The sequence below is a fragment of the Austrofundulus limnaeus genome, unplaced genomic scaffold (assembly GCF_001266775.1).
Source record: "Austrofundulus limnaeus strain Quisiro unplaced genomic scaffold, Austrofundulus_limnaeus-1.0 Scaffold36, whole genome shotgun sequence".
Taxonomy (NCBI): domain Eukaryota; kingdom Metazoa; phylum Chordata; class Actinopteri; order Cyprinodontiformes; family Rivulidae; genus Austrofundulus; species Austrofundulus limnaeus.
In genome coordinates this window covers 1,302,821-1,325,069 of record NW_013952438.1, presented here as the reverse complement: position 1 = coordinate 1,325,069, position 22,249 = coordinate 1,302,821, and the positions used below count along the sequence as shown (strand labels likewise).

Below are 22,249 nucleotides of genomic sequence, written 5' to 3'. Positions count from 1 at the left end.
TGTGTGTGTGTGTGTGTGTGTGTGTGTGTGTGTGTGTGTGTGTGTGTGTGTGTGTGCAGGTAAAAGCGAGACGCCCCCGGCCCGTAAAGCGATCCTAACACCATGAATAATAGAGAATGTCGTGGCAGAGAAGATAAGTCCTTTGAGCAAGGCTCCTTTTTCACAGGGCTTTCTCCTGTGGCCCACGTGACCACAGAGGTGTCACAAATTTTTCATGAGTTGTGTTTGTGGGTTGCATGTTCATATACTGCCCAGGTAAGAAACCATCCGGTGGTGATTCCCCCCCTCAGAGTGGCCTGGATCTGTAGATCTCCAGTGGTGCAAACCCAGGCTCCTCTGAGTCCCACAAGCCCAGAACCTCCCTGCAGCCAAGGGTCAAATGAGTTGTCTTACACCATTAGAAACTTAAGGCAACATTTACGAAACTAAAAGCCAGGGAAGTGGATGAATAAAAGATGCCGTCGAAACAGAAAAAATCCTCGGCTTCGGAGGAAACCGAAGAGGTTGATGACGAAGTGGAGGACGCTGAGCCAAGTTTAGAGGAAAGGGTCAACGGTTTGACCCACGGGGACACCACAAAAAGGAAAAAGAGTCGGAAGAAACATAAGAGTCCGGAGTGCTCTGAGGTGCAGGAGCTCACGGAAAAAGGGAAGAAGGTAAAGGAGGGCGATAAGGTGAAAAAGAGGAAAAAGAAACCAGACGATGATGCTGCTGAAGCTGATGCTGTGGTTTCAAGTAAAGATGCTGAGAGTGAGCAGAACAACAATGAGGCTACAACCAAACGTAAAAAGGAGAAATCTGAGAGACTTAAAGAGGAAGTGACAGATAGAGTCAAGGAGGAAAAGAAAAAGCAGAAGAAGAAGCCACCTTTAGAAAATCCAGAAGAAGAGGAGGAGATGGGTTCCAAGGATAAAAAGTCCAAAGATGCCAAGAAGAAGAAAAAGTCTCATGATGATGATGATGACTCCTTAGTCGAGGAGCAGGAAGAAGAGGAGGACCCAAAAAAGAAGAAAAAGAAAAAGGGAAAGAAGAGCTCTGCAGGCAGTGATGACGATAAAAAGAAAAAGGGAAAAAAGTCCAAAAATAAACAGGTGGACTATGCTGCTATCTACCAGAATGAGCTGCTGAACTACCACACTGACTCCTCTGATGGCTATGAAGATGAGTACTACAAAAAGAAAGGTAAGGAACAGAGAACAAGAACCTAAATGCGTTCCTCTTAAAGGAAATAAATCTCTTCCTTGACATGCAGGTCTAACAGTCAGGACACAGGTTTCCCTCAGCTACCTCCGGCTTTGACCAGGGGCCAACCGGGGGAACCCCTCTGTGATTGTTCTGCGTGAAAGCTCAGTTATGTTCCACATGAATGAAGCCAAACAGAGGCCCGAGGGCAGACAGGTGCTGGGTGCTGTCCCAGACTCAAGTAGGAGAAATGTTAAGGCCACTGGCAGGAGTCACGAAGGTCATTCTCACAGCAAATACAAATACACCACATGTACTGTAGCCTTAGTATAAAACGTCCATCTAAAAAAAAGTTCTTTGCAAAATGTACAAAACCTGCACTGAAAATGTTTCTTAAGTATATTAACTATATTTAAAAATGATAAAAGTTAGGTTAATGCTATTTTTTTGCACGTGATCAACAAACCTGTAGCTGGAAGTTTGTTACTCTGAGGCTTTATGTGTTTAAGATAAGATAAGATAAGATAAGATAAGATAAGATAAGATAAGATAAGATAAGATAAGATAAGATAAGATAAAACTTTATTGATCCCACAGTGGGGAAATTTGCACATCACAGCAGCTCAAAACAGGACAGGGTGAGATAGAATAAAGAAAGATAAGTAAAAGAAAAACAAAAAAAGACACTATACTCATGATATATAACAATGTACATATACCTAGTACAGTACATAGATGCATATACAGTATATGCGGGTGCATATTACTGATGCCAGTGTAAGTGAATTGTCCAAGTGACTGATGACATCATGATGTGTTATACAGTCTAACTGCAGTTGGAATGAATGACCTACGTAAGCGCTAATGAAATATTTGTAAAATTCAGTGTGTTTTGACATTGCATCTTTCTTAAAATGAAAGTGGATTGATTTCTAATCTTAACTTTTCTGCCAGGTCAAAATGACCCATGAGGCTGAAATGAGGCCTCATGGGCCATTTTGACACAAGGAGCTTAAACCAAGTGCTCCTACTCTTGAACTCACTCACTATTCAGAATCACAAGAGAAACAGCATGAAAGAGCCTGCTGGAAATGCAGCACTCAACTAAAGAAATATATTTAAAAAACGAACTCAAACATCTACCCACCACATGTCTCGCCCATGCTGGCAGAGCACTCTCAAGAATCAATATGGTTGCTTTTATGATGACCTTTTTTCCGTTCAGCCATCATGCTGCTTTCAGAGGAGCAGTGAGCAGTCTCCCGTCAGATCAGGAGCATTAAAACACTTCTGTGTTCACGTCTTTGTTCTTTTACTGGCTCACTCAGTTCTCTGACACCAGAAGGAGTCTAACAAAAAGCCCAGTTTTACCAGGCCACTCACTTTCAGATTTTATCAGGCGTCTCTCTTTCCTCTTCAAGTGAGTTTTAAAAGCTCTGCTTTCTGTTAATTAGACATCCTTGTTTTTTCTTTTGGATTGAGCTCAGCCTTTTTCTTTTCTCCTCTGTGTTCCTGTCATTGTTAAACTTAGCATCCACTCTATTTTCTTATACAGCGTGAGCCAAAAGTCTCAGGACACTCTTTTATTTCAGAAACGAAAGGGTTAATGACATATTTGAAAACCCCAGCAAGTAATAGGTGAGAGGACCCATCTCTTAGTCTATGTCTGAAACATAGCTGCCAAATTGAAAGCTGCCATTCTGGATCAAAGTCACTTTTTTCCAATGGGATGGACAGATTTGTCTCAGGAATGGATTGCCACAGTATGATGTGTAATATCTGTTGGGGTTTAGATTTTCCATAAGAACTTATCCAATGAAATAGCACAAATGAAACAAGAGAAACAAATGATGTTGGACTATTAGAGATTATTAGACTGTTAGAATAGGATTCTATTCTTGCTCACATTGCTCTTAAACTTAAATGTTAATAAAAAAACTTAAACCTTGCTTAAATTTTTTTGTCATATTATTTATTATCACCCTCCTGCTCTTCTTTCAGTCTACGAGGTGGTCACTATTACAGGTGATGTAAAAGGAGCTGGGACCGATGCTAATGTCTTTGTTACCCTTTTTGGAGATTTTGGCGTCTCGCCTAAGGTTCACCTGGCGAGCAAGTAAGTTTAAAAGCATTTTAATTATCGTTGTCATTTTTCTTTAAATATATATTTCTTAATAACAAAAAAGTGGACTGATTACTATTTAACTTTTATTTTCATGTTGTTTTGTGAGCTTTACAGATTTAGCACCTTGACAAAGTCAGTAATAAACCTTTAATGTTTTCCATTCTTCTTTAATCCTTCAGCACAGAGAAGAGGTATTTGGAAATCAGTCTGCCAAAACGTGGTTATGATTCTGCCCTTGTGTTTGTTTGTATTGTGGACATAAAAGCTGTATAGGAGAGAATTCCTGTTTTTCATTAGCCTGATTACTGCAAGGCTGGTGAGTCCAGACAAAATGAATTTCAGCATCAAAAATCAGCAGTTTATAAAACAAAGGTTGGCATTTGAAGCTGGAATCTCTCTTCCATACAGCTGTAGAAAGTTTTGGACTCAGAATATCCGGAGTAAGGAGGAACTATTTGACATGGCCGGTCTTTTTTCCATTCAGAAAGCAATGAAAGAAGACCACGATGTCATTTATGCAGATGATCAAATGACTCTCAAGGGATCTTATCTGCAGCAGGCTCCTTTTATCTCTGCACACATTGATTGACAGATAGAGTTACCTATGCAGCGTAAAGGATATACGGACTCATTGTCACCCACTCAGGACCATGTCACCCACACCTCCCAGTGGTCCCATTCATTCACCCCAGTCCACACCAGCATGTCCTGTATTCAGTACTTCCATGCTGTGTGACTGCTGCGCACCTCAACGACATCTCATACACTAACAATATGGTAATGAGACTATTTGAAGAAACCCACTGCATAAGTTAGAAGTTTCACCTTACTCCGATATACATTAGGTCCTGCCTGTATTGTGTCACCATGGATTTACACTTCCTGACACGATACAGGTAAGGGAGATTTTGATCTCTCCAACCCTATTTGCCAAATTGGAAAAAAAAATGAAGGAAGATTAAAAATGCTTTGGAAATTCAATGCAATGCCAACATTTAAATTGCATGAATTCTGAAGTTTGGAGAATTTTTTTTATTATTATTTTTCTGCAGGTGACTAAAAAGAGGAGCAGGAATTGATGTGTGTTGGACATTGTTTCATGACAATTTGCACCCTAGTTATGCAATCCACAAGTTAGAATAAAGCTAAATACAGGGTGAGTCAAAAGACTAAAGACACCTTTTTATTTCAGAAACAAAAGGGAAAATGAAATATCTGATTACCCCAGCAAGTAATGGGCGAGGGGGCCTATTTTAGGCTGTATTCCAGAATATGGCCGCCATCTTGAAAGCAGCCGTATTGAATCAAGGGGAAGTTTTTTCGATGAGAAGGTGGCCATGTAGCATTTCAAAGAAGATCAGAATAGTTACAGAAATCAATTGGCACAATCAGATTTACAATATCTCTTGTGGTTCAAACGTTATCAACACAGGAATTTGCAACAACTGTTAAAGCTGCCTGTGGTGCACAGCTATTTGACATGTTCATTGTGCTGTCCCTGGTGCTGAACACAGAGATGTAGGTGCAACTGTTCTGAAATTGGTGATCTTTCTGGATGTCAGTGTCAGAATCACCTCAGTCATCTTTTTTTTGTTAATTCCATCTTCAGTTATCTTTACAAACAACAGTAGGTTTGAACTTTCTGTGTTGATAACTTATGAATCACAAGAGATATTGCACATCTGATTCCAGCAATCCATTTCTGAGACAAATTTTTCTCTTCTTTGATATACTACATGACCCTCCATCCCATTGGAAAAATTTCACATTGATCCTATATAGCGGCTTTCAAGATGGTGGCCATGTCCCTGACAAAGCCTCAAAGATACAGTAGGTCCCTTCACCCATTATTGCTGGGGTATTCAGATATTTAAATTTCCCTTTAGATTCTGAAATAAAAGGTTGTCCTTAAACATTTGTCAGTTTTTGACAAAAAGGAGTAGGATGTCTTGACATGGCCTTGAAATTTAATCTCTGTGAGGGGTGGACATACAGACATGAGTGAGAAAAGGGGAGGAGGGAGCATTGAAGTGGCAGAGTGGGCAGGAAGGTTTCCTACACCACTGCCACAAGGGCGCAGGGCAGCTTAAGTCGGATCAGGCACAAGAGATGCCATTTGCTGTTTCATAATTCCACTCCTTTATCTGTCTGCAATAATCTCCTTGAATCAAAAAGAGGAAGGTTTAAAGCACCATGTGTGTCCCTTCAATTTACAGAAGCCGGACCGCATTTGAGAAGAACAAGACGGATGTTTTTCGTATTAAAACGCACAATGTGGGACCTCTGAAAAAGCTAAGGTATTGCAGGACACAGTTACAAGTCACTCACTACATCACAGTTTCAGCTCTGTGGTTAAGTACGTCTCACATAGGACATCAGTGGCTTTGCAGTGCTGGCCTTCGTGGGATTTTGTCTAGTCACAAAAGGTTAAGTCCCATCTGTTGTCGTGCATTTGTGTCTGACTGCACAGGAGGCAGAGTTACGTCACAGCAGGGTTGTAATGTAACTAAGTACAAATACCTTGTTACTGTACTTAAGTAGAATTTTTGGGTATCTGTACTTTACTTGATTAATTGTTTTTCAGCATACTTTTTACTTTTACTTATTACATTTTTACACAATTATCTGTACTTTCTACTCACTACATTTTTTTAAAAGGTAAGAAGTAGAAAGTCATTACTCCTATTTTATTCAGAGTTGTAATTACTTAAAACAAATACTATCCTGATAAAGTGTGTCTCCGGGGTAGAGTGAGTTTAACTGTGGTTGGATGAGAAGTACAAATACATACCATTCTGACACCCTATTAGCTTGTACACAACCCATCACAGCTGCACGCTGTTAGAAAAAAATGTTTTTTGGAGAAGTCACCTCCCAATAAATGTCATTTTGGAAAATCTAACTGCTCACTTTTACTCAGTACTTTTACTTTTAATACTTAAGTAGATTTTGTGTTAGACATTTACTTTTGATACTTAAGTACAAAAAATATCAGATACTTTAAGACTTTTACCCAAGTAATATTTTTAGAGAAGACTTTAACTTTTACCAAAGTATTTTTATGATAAGATACTTGTACTTTTACTSAAGTAATATTTTTAGAGAAGACTTTAACTTTTACCAAAGTATTTTTATGATAAGATACTTGTACTTTTACTCAAGTATCACTTTGAGGTACTTTATACAACACTGCGTCACAGTCAGAAAACACGAACGCCAAAATCAGAATTAGTAGCCCCGAGTTTCTAAACACAGAGAAACTGTCCTGTGGATGGGAAACGAGCAGGTGTTCAGCTTCAAGAGCAATCGCTGCTTGTAGTCTCAGAGTCATCATCACTGTTGTCATGGAGAGAGCTCTGCCGACAATCACACGCAATGATCTGTCATTCCTGACTGTTAAAAATAACACCAGGAGAGGAAACTTGAGTCATGCTGCCAAAAATAACTTGAAACGGTGTTCTAAGGGGATTGTGGGAGGAAGTTCTTTTCTCCAACCAGCTGTAAATAATACTAAAGCTTTTACATACTGGAGTGTGACAACATATTTTCTCAGAAATGCATGCAATATGAATTCTGACATGACTGAATCTGATTTCTCATTCCCAAACTGCAGTCTAGATCACCAACCTTTCAGCTCATGATGTTACACTGAAGAATGACTCCAACTCCGTTTACAGGAGCCTGCTGAAACATATCTGTCTTCATTAAACCCGACAGCATCTCATAAACTGAGTGCATTATTTATACGGATATTCCATCACATCTCACTTAGTCTCCTAGACTTTTCTGGGCTGCACTGAGGGAGAACAGTTATGTTCCTTCATGAGTCCTGAAGATAGTCCAACAAATTACAAATAAAGGTTTACTGAATGTGACAAGCTCATTGGAGATTACTTGCAGTTTGCAAATCATGTCAAGCTCTGACTGTTACATTTTCCAGGATCGAGCACGACAACACGGGAATGAGCGCCAGCTGGTTCTTGGACAGGATGGTGGTGACGGATGTGATCCGGCCCAATATGCGCTATTATTTCGCCTGCAGCAACTGGCTGAGCCGGGAGGAGGGCGACAACTTGTTTGTCAGGGACCTACTGGGCAGCCTGAACCCCATGGACGTCCCAAAATGTTGGTCACTCAAACACATCCAAAGCAGATTCACAAGATAAAAGCAATATAACAGCTGATTAATGAATTAAATACTCCTGGGATGGATTAGGAAGGGGCAGTCCTAGTCAATTTGGTACCCAAGGCAAGATTTCAGGTGGCACCCCTTGTTAAGTTTTTAAAATCTCACTTCCAATTTACATACATTCACATACCGAATTCAGTCGTTTTGTTTGTATTATTTTTCATCTTTAGAAACCAGGTTGTTCAATAAAATAGTTAAAATTTATTTAAAGGGGTGATATTATGTTCTTTCCAAGCTTATATTTCAATTTGATACTAAAATAAAATAACTATGTCACATTTTCAGCTTATGAAAGAGCAATATATTTGTAAAAATACCCAAAACAATTTGCTTTTCATCTTGACAGTTTCTAAACGCCTTGAAATAGGTCTCTGTCTCTTTAAGAAAATCCAACCACTTCAGAGCGGGGGTGGGGGTCAGCTTCACTGAGTGAGAAGTAGTGTTAAGAGCAACAGACGGTTAAGTTTCACTTTCACTTTGCTCTGTTACTGCCGAGAGCCTGCAGGAGTCATGGACGGGGTGTGTGGGGTGGGGGGTGGGGAGGTGTGCGCCGCGATGAGGTGTTTCTGGTCCCCACCTGTCGTTTTGCTCCTCAGCATGGCTTCCTAAAAACGCTGCAGGATTTCTCAAACATGCATGAATGAGTCAAAGCAAGGCTTTGGGCATGTTTTGTATTAGAGTATAACATTGTAACATGATATAAAACTAAAAAGGTTGATTTTTACAGGATATTGCCCCTTTAAAACAGAAAACCAGAAGTCCACCTCATACCTGCCAACATTTGCTGACAGCAATGAGGAACACCTGTTCATGTTAACGAACAGCAGTGGAGTGAAACAGTTCTATGGGGGTCCAGGGATATACTCCCCCGGACAATTTTGTAAGAGATCTTCTCTTCTTCCTTAATAGACCATCATCCTGGACACATCATCACTAAAAAGATATAAAAGATCTACTCAAAACAATGCATTCTTCAGCTATTTGATGAGCAGTTGACTAAATTCTTGAGATTAATAAAATCAGCATTTTATGAAGGTAGAACATTGAAAACCTGGCTTTAACCACAACTTTATCAGAGATCATAACTGAAACTTCCATTATCCCTATTTTGTTTTATTTTTACACACTGAGCACCAGTAGTTAGTCTTGTCTGCATCAAATGTTACTTTGTAGCACCGCCTCTATGGATGGTTCCCTTTGCATTTGCCTATACGCCATGGGCCGGCCCCTGGATTAGGGGATGTAGTTTTCTAAAAGGCACTCAGACAAATTAACAAATTAGTTCAAGTAAAAAAAGAATGTATTTGAAATATTGCCACCAGAAATGAGAAGATGAATGCATTTGAAAAAACAAATCAACAGTGACAACCACATGTCTGTTGCACATAGAGGTGCCTGAAAGTCTGCAGATCTTCCTCCAGTTTCAGCTTGTAATTGAACGCCACCTGAGTGTAATCCTCAGGTAAAACCAGTCCTTGTGACCTCCGTTGTAATAAGATCTAACATTTTAGCACCTGTAGTCAATCAAGTAAAGCATTGTGAAGATGCTGCGCTATAAGGGAGTGGTCAGAGCAATGCACCGAGTGTTGTGAATAATTAATCTAGAAAGCATTTTAGAGATGAATTGCAATGAACCTTTGGAGTAAGAGTAGAACTAATGGCTGCAAATGGTTACTGATTGTAATTAGGTTTCTTGTCTTTGCAATGTTTAAGAATAACCTACAGTCCCTTACAATTTTTATGTTATTTTTATCTAATCTTTTTGCATTTCATGTCTTGCAGTGAACAAATATCTTGTAAGCGTGTTCACTGCAGATATGAAGGGAAGCGGAACTGATGCAGATGTCTTCCTGAATATCTTCGGAGAATATGGTGACACAGGTTGTGCAAAAGTGATTTGATTATCAAAGTTTCAAAAGCTAATTGTTTCACACAAAAAAAATAATGCAACATAAACAGAAAATTGCAGTTGTGTTTACTTTAATCCACGCTAAATGTTCAGTTTATGATTCATTCCTTTGTAAGGAGAAAGAAGACTGGACAGTGACAAGGACAACTTTGAGCGTGGGTCAGAGGACAAGTTTACCATAGAGGCTCCAAACCTCGGAAGGCTGAGAAAAATTACTATTGGCCACAACAATAGAGGCTCGTCGGCTGGGTGGTTTCTAGATAAGGCACATACAGTTGAAACATGCATGCATGACCTTTAAGACTCCTTCGTGTTCATAATACTTCTGTTCCCTACAGGTGGTGATAGATGACATGGGCAACAAGGAAGTCTACGAGTTTCCTGTTAATCGCTGGTTTGCCATGGATGAAGATGATGGTAAAATACAAAGAGATGTGTTGGTTGGATCGCTGCAGCCAATGGGTGAGAACGCATGAACTGTCAGTTCCAGCACATTTGAAAACAAACTGAAATTACAGATATGATCTAAAATCTTACGCTCGATTCTTATGATGTGTTTAATTCACCTCAAAGTGCTGGTTACTGTTAAAAAACTGTATTTTTTAATCAGCAATAATTTAGTAACATTTATATTTTTGTAGGAATTGTGTACAATGTGCAAGTGATGACTGGAGACGTCAGAGGGGCAGGAACCAACTCTAAGATCCACATGGTCATGCACGGATCCAAGGGCATGAAAAACAGCGGGAAAATTTTCCTCGAGGGCGGCGCTTTTGAGCGCGGCCTGATTGACATTTTCAACGTGGAGATTTGTGAACTGATCAGTCCTCTTAGCAGGATCACCATTGGACATGATAATGGTGCTGTGGGTGCTGGATGGTACTGTGAAAAGGTACAGTGGACTTTCATTATTTTTTTTGTTACAGTTGTTCTAAAAATGTCATTCATCCATCAAGCGCTCATTTCCCTTCCAGGTTGTAATTTACTGTCCATTCACGGGCATCGAGCAGACATTTCCATGTGGGATGTGGCTGGATGAGGATGAGGGGGATGGATTAATCGAGAGGGAACTGTATGAGATGGTCTCTCTCAGGCAGAAAAAACACAAAAGTGGGCCATTTAACTCACCTCAGTGCATTGCACAGTTACAGAACTGTAAAACAGATTTTACTCCATGCATTAAAAATTATTTGAAATGTTTTTATTTACTCCAGAGTACCCATGGTCTCTGTGGATTTGGACTTCTGATGTGAAAGGTGCAGGCACAGATGCTCAAGTGTTTCTGCAGATCTACGGAGAAAAGGGCAAATCGGACGAGATCAAACTGGAAAACAACTCGGACAGTTTTGAACAGGGGCAGCTTGATAAATTCATGGTAAGATCTGAATCACCTGATAGCAGGAAAGTTTAATCCGTTGTTTGTTACATTATTTAAAAAAGTAATTTTTTTTATCTCTTCAGTTTATATCATGTGTTTTCTTCATTACTGCAGGTTGAACTGCCGGACATAGGAAGACCGCTGAAACTGCGGATCTGGCATGAAAAGAGAAATCCATTTGCTGGCTGGCATTTAGCCAAGGTGAAACTCTGCACTGTCCGTCTAATGTGTCAATATAAGCCAGTAGCACTGTTCTACACTGTCACCACAAAGTATAGTTAATTTGAAGCAGGCTTATTACATAGCATGATCCAATGCTATTGGATCGTGGAACCTATATGCAGGTTCTATACTTTTATTCATTTTTTCATCATTTAAATTTTAAATATCAAACATCTTTTAGTAAGTTACATGGCATTTACAACTATACAGTTAAAACAGAAAAGCTGAACGACTGGCTGTAAGTTGTTTATCTGATTTAATACATTTAATCTTTGAAATAGTAGGGGGCAGGGAATAACAATGATGAAGAAAAGAGTAATTCAGGTATATACAATAGATAGGCTTGGATGTAGCTAATTTGAGTCGATGGTCGTGGCATTTAAAATGTACATGAATGGATTCCAGTCAGAAGTAAAATTCGTGTTTGGCAGTCAGGGAAGTTTAGGTTCAGGTTTATGTTGTGGATGGCTGGATACCTTCAGCTAAATGCTTGAGTGAAAAAATGTGTTTTTAGTTGATTTAAGTAGATGAAAGTTGAAATAATGAGCCCAATTCAATGCACAAACAGGTTTTATGTCTGTTATGCATGTTTTATGCTTTATAAACTTGTGAATAACCTATTTAAAGAGCATAAATAAATACTTTATATTTTGTGTTAGTTTGGCAGCAGATTCTAGCTGCACTTAAAAGTACAAGCCTACTGCGGGAGTCTCCAATATATTAATAAGAAAACAAGGAACTAGAGTGCAAAATGATGACAGCTAAGTCTATGATTTTCTGCAGGCCACTTTGCTCAAGACTCTAACCATGGATAAATATTCTTTTGAATGTGGCCGTTGGCTGGATATTAATGAAGATGACAATGAGATTGTCAGAGAGCTTCCAGCCACAGGAGCACTTATTGATGAGCCACTACCCTGTAAGAAAAACCCATTCAGACTTGTACTAATAAGACATGTGCTGTAACATCACCAGATGAGTGAATAGAGTTGCTTAGCATCGCATGGAGTCTCTGTTTCTCTCCTCAGTGATAAAGTATCGTGTCACAATCTGCACTGGTGATGTGAGTGGCAGTGGCACCGATGCCACTGTATTTCTCAGCATATTCGGTGACCTGGGCGACACGGGCGAGCGCCCCATGATCACGAGCAAAAACAACGTCAACAAATTCGAAAAGGGAAACGTGGGTGATTTATTATCTGACATAAACGCAAACAATGAATACACACTGTTGGTGAAATGCAGTTTAGGCATAAATGCTCTTTCTGCCCTGCCCACAGCACGATGAGTTCCTCATCGAATCTGTCTTCTTGGGCCAGGTGCGCAGGGTCCGGGTGGGTCATGATGGCCGTGGTGGTGGCTGCGGTTGGTTCCTGGATAAGGTGTTAGTCAGGGAGGAGGGACAGCCAGAGTCCGCTGCCATTGAGTTTCCCTGTTCCAGGCAAGTACACATGACTTGACATGCTGGTGAGATGATGGTAACTGGTAAATGACCTGTACTTTGTGCCTTTCTACCCAATCAGACTACTCAAAGCTCCGTACAATCCCTCTATTACATCACTACATAGCAAATCTGAACAAATCAGTATATAGAATCTAATCAGTGCTTTAGATCACATTCATATATTGATGGGGCACATTGGAGGAAATGAGTGCTTCAGTGTTCAACATGTGACTGCATACTGATGAAATTTAACCTCTGACCCTCGTTGGAGGACAACTGCTCTAACCACTGAGCCACAGCTGAAAAGTGTGTGGGAAAATCCTGCTTAAAAAGGAAAATGATGCACTTATCAGCACCTCTGAATATCCCTATTCAAGTTATGCAACATTTGTAAATGTAGAAAAATGATAAATTGCAGTTTAGCAGCATGAGCCAAGCTGAAATTGATTCAGATTTGTGCTTTTGAAGGTAAGTAAATGGAAAAAGTCTTGTTTAAATCCTTTACAACCTGATATAGCTTCATTGTTTGTCATTGCTTTGGCGTTAATTTATATTTCATAATTAGGAAACCAATTTAAGAGTATTAATCATTTTCTGATCACATCATTAGTATAAAAAGCTATTTGTCTTCCAATGAATTAATAAAAACCCCTATTATTTACTAATTAATTCCCTGGTGAGAAATCCATCCAGCCCTAGCAAGGAAAGTTAAAACCAATCCAACATTTTTTAAACTCTCCTAAGTGATGTAAACTGTCCATGCCTGGGTTCACTAGGTTTACAGTGGCATGTGTTCAAGCAGTTAAATAGCTGAAGGATGGTTTTGCCATTACAAATGGACTCTAAATGAATGCGGCCAACCAGATCTTTGGTTTGGTAACTGGAGTCAAACCGCAAGGCTGGGTGCAGTGTTACTACTGGAGAAGAAAACCTCCTTCCTGTCAATCTGCTTTGATATTAGAGAGGCTTGGAGAGCTTAAAACGAAGAAACAAGGCCAAAGGGACTGCTGCTTTATTCTAAATAACAACATTTATAACACTCTGGTTTATGTTGAGGGCTATCGTTCTACATTTATTTTTATTTTCTTGTGATTTCCTATTGACATTAAGCTACAGTCATGTTTGTTTTTGTCTTGATTTGCTCCAGTTTCTTAAGTTTAAAAGATTCAAAAGAAAACACCACTTTTATTAAAGAATTTTATAGCAACATTTTCAGGAATGTTTTAATTTAGATGGTGAAAATTTAGAGTTGACGGTTTTTCTTGTAAGAAATAATTTGATCACAGTTTGCTGATCCAGGTGGTTGGATCGGAATGAGGATGACGGACAGATTGTTCGTGAGTTAGTTCCAGCTGGAGATGGCCTGCGACTCTTCAGTAAGACCCACGCGTGACACGTTCATGCTATCTCAAGAGGCCATTCATGTCACTTGTGGGCAAGCAGGGAACGAGAAATAATCATTTTACCTGTCATCAGATGTCAACTACCACATTGCGATCAAGACAGGCAGCGTGAACGGTGCCAGTTCCGACTCCAGAGTGTTTGTCAAGCTGTACGGGGAGAAGGGGGACACTGATAAGGTGATACTGGCCGTCTCCGACAATGACCTCAGGAACTACTTTGAGACGGGACGCACTGATGTCTTCATCATGGAAACATTTGATATCGGAAAGGTAAGCTATTTGGACGTCCACGTACCTGTCAGATAACTCAGGTTCAGACAAATAACTGAGTATTTTAATCACATAAAATCTGTGTTCTCTGTACTCGTAGATCAACCGTCTTCTGATTGGTCACACAAACGAGGGCTTACGGGCCGGATGGTTTCTGGACAGCGTGCAGATTTCAGTACCCGTTCATGGGATGCAGTACATGTTCCCTAGCCACCGCTGGCTTTGCAAAGATGAGGCTGATGGAAAAGTGGAGGTAGAAATCTATCCCAGTGAGGTCTTGGACATTGAAAAATGTAAATAAAAAAACAGACGTACATTTCGCTTTTTCGAAGCATTTTTACTTTTCACCACAGTTATCGCATATCTTCCCTACAACAGTGATCAACTATGAAATAACAGTGGTCACAGGTGATGTGCGAGCAGCCGGAACCAATGCTAACGTCTTCTGTCAGATCTACGGAGAAGAAGGGAAAACTGAAGTCCTCGCATTGAAAAATCGCTCCAACAATTTTGAACGTGGCACCACTGAAATCTTCAAGGTCTGTTTTGGGCTTCATAGTATTCCAACATCTATATAAAAAATAAATAAATCTTTGACTTTGCCTCTTCCCTATAACCTAGATTGAAGCTTTGGATGTTGGAAAGATCTATAAGATACGTATCTTTCACGATGGGAAAGGCATTGGAGACGGGTGGTTTCTGGAGATAGTAGACATCAAGCGGCTGACAATGGCAATGGTGCAGGTTGAGGTCAAAAAAGAAGAGCCGACCAAGAAGGACAAGAAGAAGGATAAGAAAAAGAAGAAGAAAGAAGAGGAGGAGGTAGAGATAATCGAGGAACTCCAGGAAGTGGTGGAGACGTTTGTTTTTCCTTGTAGCCGCTGGCTGGCCAGGGATGAGGAGGATGGGGAGATTGTGGTTGAGTTGCTAACGGAGGACAATGAAGACTTGGAGTGTAAGTAGAGCATGAATGTTCTGCACTATGTTTTAATTATGAGAGGGTGATAAATTAGGCCAGAGTGATCATGTGCATCTGATTCACTGAGTTCTCCTTCCAGTAAAGTCATATGATGTGTATGTGTACACTGGGACCATGTGGGGCGCTGGGACCGATGCTAACGTCTACATTAACATCTATGGAGAGACTGGTGACACGGGGGAACGGTGGCTCAGGAAGTCCAACAACCTGAATAAATTTGAAAAAGGCCAGGTACATATTGAAAGAAAAACAGCAGTGACCAATGCTTGTTGTGGTATGTTTTACTATTCAGAACCATTAAAAAGGTGGTAAAATTATAACTCTCTGCTAGCACATTTATGCACATAACTTATAAATGAATATATTTTTGTCCTTCTAACTAATCTTCAACAAGCAATTTATAAAGTATTAACTGAGAAATATGATTACCCTGGCTGGCTTTCTCAAGAACCCGGATGCGGCACAAAAATCTGAATTTTAGAACTGAAACTGAATCATGGAACTGAAAGTGAAAGTAGACAAACTGAATTTTTAATTGACCAAAAACAGTTTCAAAGCAAATTAGTTCCAATTCAAAGCTTTAAATTCAGTTTCAAACCATTAAATTCAGTTTCAATTTAGTAAAATTCATTTTCAAATCAATGCATTCAATTTCTAATTCAGAAATTCAAATTCAATTCCTGCTGGCACAAGATTTATCCCATAGAGAAATACTACAATTGTTAAATTTTACCTGTTTATTTTAATCAGATCTGCTTTTTAAACCTGTTTTTGTTATCCAAATTGCTATTTTTGTTTTTCTTACCTAATTTCTCAAAAATAAAAAAGATGCATTTCAAGAGTTTTGAGGTTTAAATAGACGTGTTTGACATTCATTGCTTGTTTTAGGCAGTTTCTTGCAATATTTAAATCCATCTTCACTGTTTGTTTGTGTGTGACTTAGGAGGATGTTTTCAGCATCACGGCAGTGGATCTTGGAGTCCTGAAGAAGCTGAGGATCCGACATGATAACAGCCAGGTCGGTGCTGGCTGGTTTTTGGACAGAGTGGAAATCGTAGACAACAAAGACGACACAACGTGAGTGAAGAAGACGTTAGAAAGACAGCAGTGATTCAGACGTGCAGCAGCAAATTTAAATAGGAATAATTCCAAACATCGATGTTATGTCGAAGTTATTATGATTTTGTCAAACAGCATCTATTTAGGTGCACAGACTTTAAACAAAAAGAATCAGCTCAATCAGTGGGTAGGACAGAATATGTTAGAGCTCCTCTGTGTGGTGCAGGATGGTACTAAATTTGGGATTTGTAAAAAAAGCTTTACCTGTTTTCTCAATGTTCTCTGAACTCCTCATCCTATCTTCAGCCACTTGTGTTCAGGCTCTTGTTCTTTTGGTCATGATCCACTCCTCACGATCACAGGTGAGGGTTGGAAAGTAGACAGAGCAGTACGTTGAGAGCTTTTGACTCAGCTTTCTTCATGACCGACTAAAGCATTGCTGTCATTACTGAGGATGAGGCCTTGATGTGTAAATGCACCCACTCCATCACTCCTGAACGAGACACCCAGATGCTTAAACTTCTCCACCATCCTCAGATATTTATATTTTACAGTTTATTTCATACTGTCTGTTTTGTTATACAGGTACTTTTTCCCATGTAAGCGCTGGCTTGCCGTTGATGAAGATGACAGACAGCTTGCCAGGGAGCTGGTCCCTGTGGATGAAGCCTTCATGAAGAAGGGGGACGAAGATGAAGATGATTCTGAAGCTACGCTCGGTTTGGAACAGAAAGGTAAGAGAAGCATTATGGCGGGCCAGTAAAACAAAACAAAACAATAAAAGCTGTGATACTGTAAACTAACCTCTGATACTATGGTTTTTCTACATAAATCTGTACTGTTTATGTTGCAGCTATGTCTACAACGTACACAGTGAGGATAAAAACAGGTGACAAGAAATATGCAGGGACAGATGCCAACGTCTTCATGACCCTTTATGGCACCAAAGATGACACAGGTAATACACCAGCTCATTATTTTGTAGTTTGTTTTTTTTCACATTTAAAAAAATACTCTGTTTTGTGTTGTGTGCAGGGATAATCACCCTGAAGGCTTCAAAGACTCACAGAAACAAGTTTGAACGTGGTATGATCGATGAGTTTACCGTAGAAGCTGTGGACCTTGGACCCTTGAAAAAACTGCGCATCGGACACGACAACTGCGGTACATGAAATCTACAAACTCATTTTGTGTAAAACAAAAAATATAAATGATCTGACGTTCATCTTCAGTTTGTTCAAAATCATTCATAATGTTGTTTAAGGAGGAGGATCTGCAGGTTGGTTTCTTGACTGGGTGGAGATCGACGCTCAGTCCATGGGACAGAAGTTACGGTTCCCCTGCGGCCGTTGGTTGGACAGAGGGGAGGACGATGGAGCCATCATCAGGGATATTTTCCCGAATCCTCTCCAGACAGAGTTTTACACACCGTGTAATCCTCAGAGTTCTTTCAAATGCTTCCATTTTAGTTGTTACTATTACTGCTGCACGTAACTGTTCTTTTTTTTTTTCTAGTTGTTCCATATGAGATTAAAACCTTTACGAGTGATGTGTTTGGAGCTGGAACAGATGCAGATGTTTTCATTGTCCTGTATGGAAGAAATGCAATTTGTACCCAGCAGAAAGCTTTGTGTGTCAACAAAAGGGAGCGGAGAATGTACTTTGAAAGAGGAGCAGAGGACATGTTCATTGTTGAGGTACAATAGAAATGGTGTTTTTGAAAAGCAGGTCTTTGAAGAACTGGAATTAAGGTAGGCAGGTGCATTCTGGGCTTTGCTGAAAAAGTTTGCGTTCCACTCTTTTATTTTTTGTAGTTAGAAGATGTGGGGGATGCAATTGAGAAAATCCGCATTGGCCATGACAACCGTGGGGTCAATCCAGGCTGGCACCTGGACAGAGTGGAGATCAGACGTCTGCTCAGGAAGGGAAAGGTATAAACTGCAGGGGACTGACACAGTATAGGCAGTTGGTTTAATTTAGATCAAAAATACTTTAAATTAAAGCTCTCATCTGATAGATAGATCAGTTTGACACTGCTATAGAAAAAAAAACAACAATAAATCATATTTTGATTCCCGAAAAGAGACTTTGTCAACATCACCTCACTCACATCCACCTCTCTTTTTGGTCAGTAGGTGGGGATGTTTTGTAAGAACCCAAATACTGAGTCCAGACCACAAACCAGTTGCAAGAAGTTTTGCTCACCACATTTTTTTCTCCAAATTCATAAAACACCAAAACTGAATCATAAACTAATGTTTCTCTTGATTTGTAGGGTTCAGAAACGGTCATCTTACCATGTGAGCGCTGGCTCGCCAAGTCAGAGGACGATGGAGAAACGGTGAGGGAGCTGGTGCCCTCTGACATTATCACTGAGAAACTTTCCAGAGATGGCAGCCTGAAAGTGACTGAGCTGGAGGTGGAGGACGCCCTGGAGAGTATGTGTCCTGTATTTTCCTCTGCCTCTCGCTGTAAAACTGAATGAGTCTCTGTGATGACAGCTCCAGAAAATTGCTTTTTCACTGTGATTTCTGGAAATTGCCTCAGTCCAATCAGCATGTGCCTGTTTGTGATCCCCCCCCACAGCTCACACATACAAAGTGTCAGTGATAACAGGGGACGTGAGCGGAGCCGGCACGGACGCTAACGTCTTCCTCACAATTTACGGAGACCAGGGGGACACCGGGGAGAGAAAACTGAGCAAGTCAGAGACAAACAAAAACAAGTTTGAGCGGGGCTCTGTAAGAAAACTTTTGATGAGTTTCTCTTTTATGTTTTACAGATTTTTACATGAAGATGGAATTTTTTTGTGTATTTTATAAACAAATTCTTTGAAATACAAGGAGATATTTGTTAGATTATTCATCCACTGCTTTTTCTTTTAGGTTGATAAGTTTACAATAGAAGCTGTTGACCTTGGACAAGTTTTCAGGATAAAAATCCGCCATGATAACAGCATGGTGAGTGCTGACTGGTACTTGGACCAGGTGGAGGTTTTTGATGAGGACACAGAAGAGGTCTACCTTTTCTTATGTGAGCGTTGGCTCTCCAAGAAGAGGGAGGACAGGCGCATCGAAAGAGTCTTCTATGTCAAGGTGAGGTAATTCTATAGGAATTTTGCTAAAAGGGCAATATTATTTGTTTCTCAGGCACACATTTAAATACTATACCATAATAAAGTATCTATGTTGCCTTTAGTTGTTATTAAAATGCTGTTTTATGTTTAAATAGAAAATAAACGTATCTTCTCATCACTTTCTCTTCTAAATGCATTGAAATTGGCCTCTGTCTCTTTAGGAACCACCTTCCAAAAAAACCACCTCCCACTTCTGTCCCATCCATTTCAGTGTGCACGGGGGAGGCACTTTGCCATGAGGAAGTTTGGCTTAAAGACACATCCCAGAGGCATTTCTGGTCCCCACCTGTCGTTTTGCTCCTCAGCATGGCTGCCTAAAAACGCTGCAGGATTTCTCAAACATGCATGAATGAGTCAGAGCAAGGCTTTGGGCATGTTTTTTATGAGAGTATAACATTATAACATGATATAAAACTCAAAAAAGTTGATTTTATATGATATTGCCCTTGTTGGTTTAACGAGATATTGAACAAGAAAATACAACGCATGCACACACACGTTGACAGTAAGCGACAAAGTTTATATAGTATAAAAGCTGGTGATTCAAGTGTTGTACAGGACTTATGAGCTGTTGAATTTATCATAATAGAATGGTAAACTGGTAAACAGTTACATACAAAAACACTCTAAAAATGAAATGTTGGATTTACTTAACCATGTTATGTGACCTGGTTCCACTTAACTGAGTTGAGTAAATTCAAAGCAACATACTCATGTTCTCTGGTTAAAAAACTGGTATATTGCTTTGATTTTACTCAACTCAGTTAAGTGGAACCAGGTCAAATAACATGGTTAAGTAAATCCAACATTTCATTTTTTACAGTGTTAAGTTGACAAATCTTTTCTTGTCCAAGCTCTAAATTGTAACTGTTCCCTATGTGGCCATCTGTCTATTTAAGTTGTCCATGGTTTTTCTCCACAGATGTTTAGGATATAAAATGCCTGCCGACTGGATCTTATTTTTATTCAGGGTTAGTACTAGGAGTGTCCCAATACCAGTTTTTCTCAAACCGAGTACAAGTATTTCAGTTTGGTTGCTCACCGATACCAAGTAGGATTTAGAAGTAAAACATTACACAATGTCTCTGCAAACACATTTCTTTTATTTCAATTCAATGCAATTCAAAAGTACTTCATTGCTCCCAAAGGGAAATCAAGTGTTGTAGTAACTAATTGAACTAAAGAGTTATTGTAGATGGTGATGGCTGTGGGCAGCAAAGATCTTCTTCAGAACAAGGTTTCCCTCCTTATAGGCCTACAGCCCCTCTGACTGGATCAAATCAAATATTCAGCATGATATATACGGTTGCAACATTTTAAAATTAATAAAAAACATGATTTTCTTTCAACTCGTGTAACTTTCTTAAACATGGAACTATATACACTGTAACACATGCAGTGAAATATTGATACCAGTATCACAGTATCAATATTGGTATCATTTCCGAGCATCGCAGCATTTTGTGCGAGTGCTTGTAAAAATGCTGGTATCAGTATTGGGACACCACTAGTTATCATCACAAGTCTACCAATCCTATCATAAGATGGTTTATGTCGGTTTGCAGTCATCAACAAATAATTTAATCACATTACAACTGATGACTGCAGCTTTATGTTCTTGTGTGTTAATTGAACTTTTTGTTGATTTACACCACGGACAACGTTATTTTGTGTATACCTAACAGGCACACATTGTTGTGTGAGGGATGCTTTGGAGTTTGATAACTCTGACAATATAGTGATGGGTGTACTTTATCATGTTTTTCTCTAAATTTGTTGACATCATGAAAGTTGAAGAAAACATTTGTCATCATCACAATGTTGTTTTAGTTATAAAGTTGCTTCGACAGACGAGGTTAAGTGATTTTTTTTCAACTTCATTTTCTTTTCGTTTTCTAAATTTTGCCTTTCTGTGGTAAAGTGCTTTCAAGTGCAAGATTTTTTTTGTGTATGTGTTTTCATTAAAACAGCATATAGTTGGACACTTTTTTTCTGAAATGAACTCATCAGTTTTTGTGGCCAAGGCAGCAGTCCTTTGTACTCAATCAATATGCTTCTTTGAAATTCAGAAATCTCCCACTTCTTTATGCAAAGATGAGTTTAAAACAGTTTAAAAAATTGTAGTTTAATGGCTACCTAAAACCACTTTTAGAAAAAGGCTTTTCATTTGCCCCATCTTTCAGTACACTAATGAGTAAAGTCACCTTGAATAAGATTACGGCACACCAAGACTTGAGCTGGCTTTCTGTCTGTAATGATGTCAGACACCTCTTACAATCTACATCTGTCAGCTGCAAATACAAGCTCCTGACATTATAAACAATTGTCTGTTTTTGTGTATCACGTCATGTTTGTCTGCCTCATTGTGTTTTTCTCCTGTGTTTTAGGATTATGAAGGAGTTCGAGAGAGCCTAAACAGCAAAAAGAACACGGCTCTGACACTAAAGAGTCTTGACAGCAATATGAACAAAAAGAACAAAAAGAAGAAAGAGGAAGAAATTGAACTCCCAAGTAAGAAACATTCACACCATCATCACATTTTTTCCCTGTCCACATCTCTGTGAAAGTTTAATTGAACAATTAAATCCTCAAAATGAGGGAATAATTTGAGTGTTTTTTTTCTTTCTGTACAGTCATACCGTACCACATTACCATCTGCACTGGAGTGGAGCGCGATGCGAGCACCACCAGCAGGGCCTACGTGATCATCATTGGGTCCAGTCACACTCAGACTGAGCGGCTGTGGCTGGACCTGCCGGACAGGAGGAAGGGCTTTCAGGCTGGCTCTCTGGAGAGCTTCGAGGTTCATGGTTCAGATGTGGGGGAGTTTAAAAAGGTGGAGGTGAGCGTGGGCTGAAGCTTTTAGAGTTTGAGTAAGGATTGTGCTCTCTCGTGCTTTCTCACACACACACACACACACACACACACACACACACACACACACACACACACA

General features: G+C 39.6%; 2 protein-coding genes across 2 annotated transcripts; both read left to right on the top strand.

The window, feature by feature from the left end:
- Positions 1–19: 19 nt before the first annotated feature.
- LOC106516208 (lipoxygenase homology domain-containing protein 1) lies at positions 20–9,706 on the top strand. The gene is made up of 7 exons (XM_014006443.1): positions 20–1,182; positions 3,184–3,298; positions 3,487–3,498; positions 5,524–5,604; positions 7,248–7,432; positions 9,279–9,377; positions 9,522–9,706. Exons 1-7 carry the CDS (start codon positions 456–458, stop codon positions 9,704–9,706), a joined length of 1,404 nt encoding a protein of 467 aa, XP_013861897.1. The 5' UTR covers positions 20–455.
- Positions 9,707–9,751: 45 nt separating this feature from the next.
- LOC106516260 (lipoxygenase homology domain-containing protein 1) lies at positions 9,752–22,138 on the top strand (the record flags this gene model as incomplete). The annotated part of the gene is given in 26 exon segments (XM_014006526.1): positions 9,752–9,867; positions 10,047–10,297; positions 10,380–10,515; positions 10,620–10,780; positions 10,898–10,984; positions 11,789–11,924; positions 12,034–12,188; positions 12,286–12,446; positions 13,749–13,825; positions 13,926–14,122; positions 14,223–14,415; positions 14,501–14,661; positions 14,744–15,077; positions 15,181–15,332; positions 16,045–16,178; positions 16,746–16,894; positions 17,014–17,118; positions 17,196–17,324; positions 17,425–17,592; positions 17,676–17,857; positions 17,975–18,091; positions 18,436–18,598; positions 18,747–18,901; positions 19,046–19,255; positions 21,684–21,807; positions 21,930–22,138. Coding segments are annotated over 26 exon segments (4,155 nt in total), but the record flags the coding sequence as incomplete, so codon positions are not given.
- Positions 22,139–22,249: the final 111 nt, after the last annotated feature.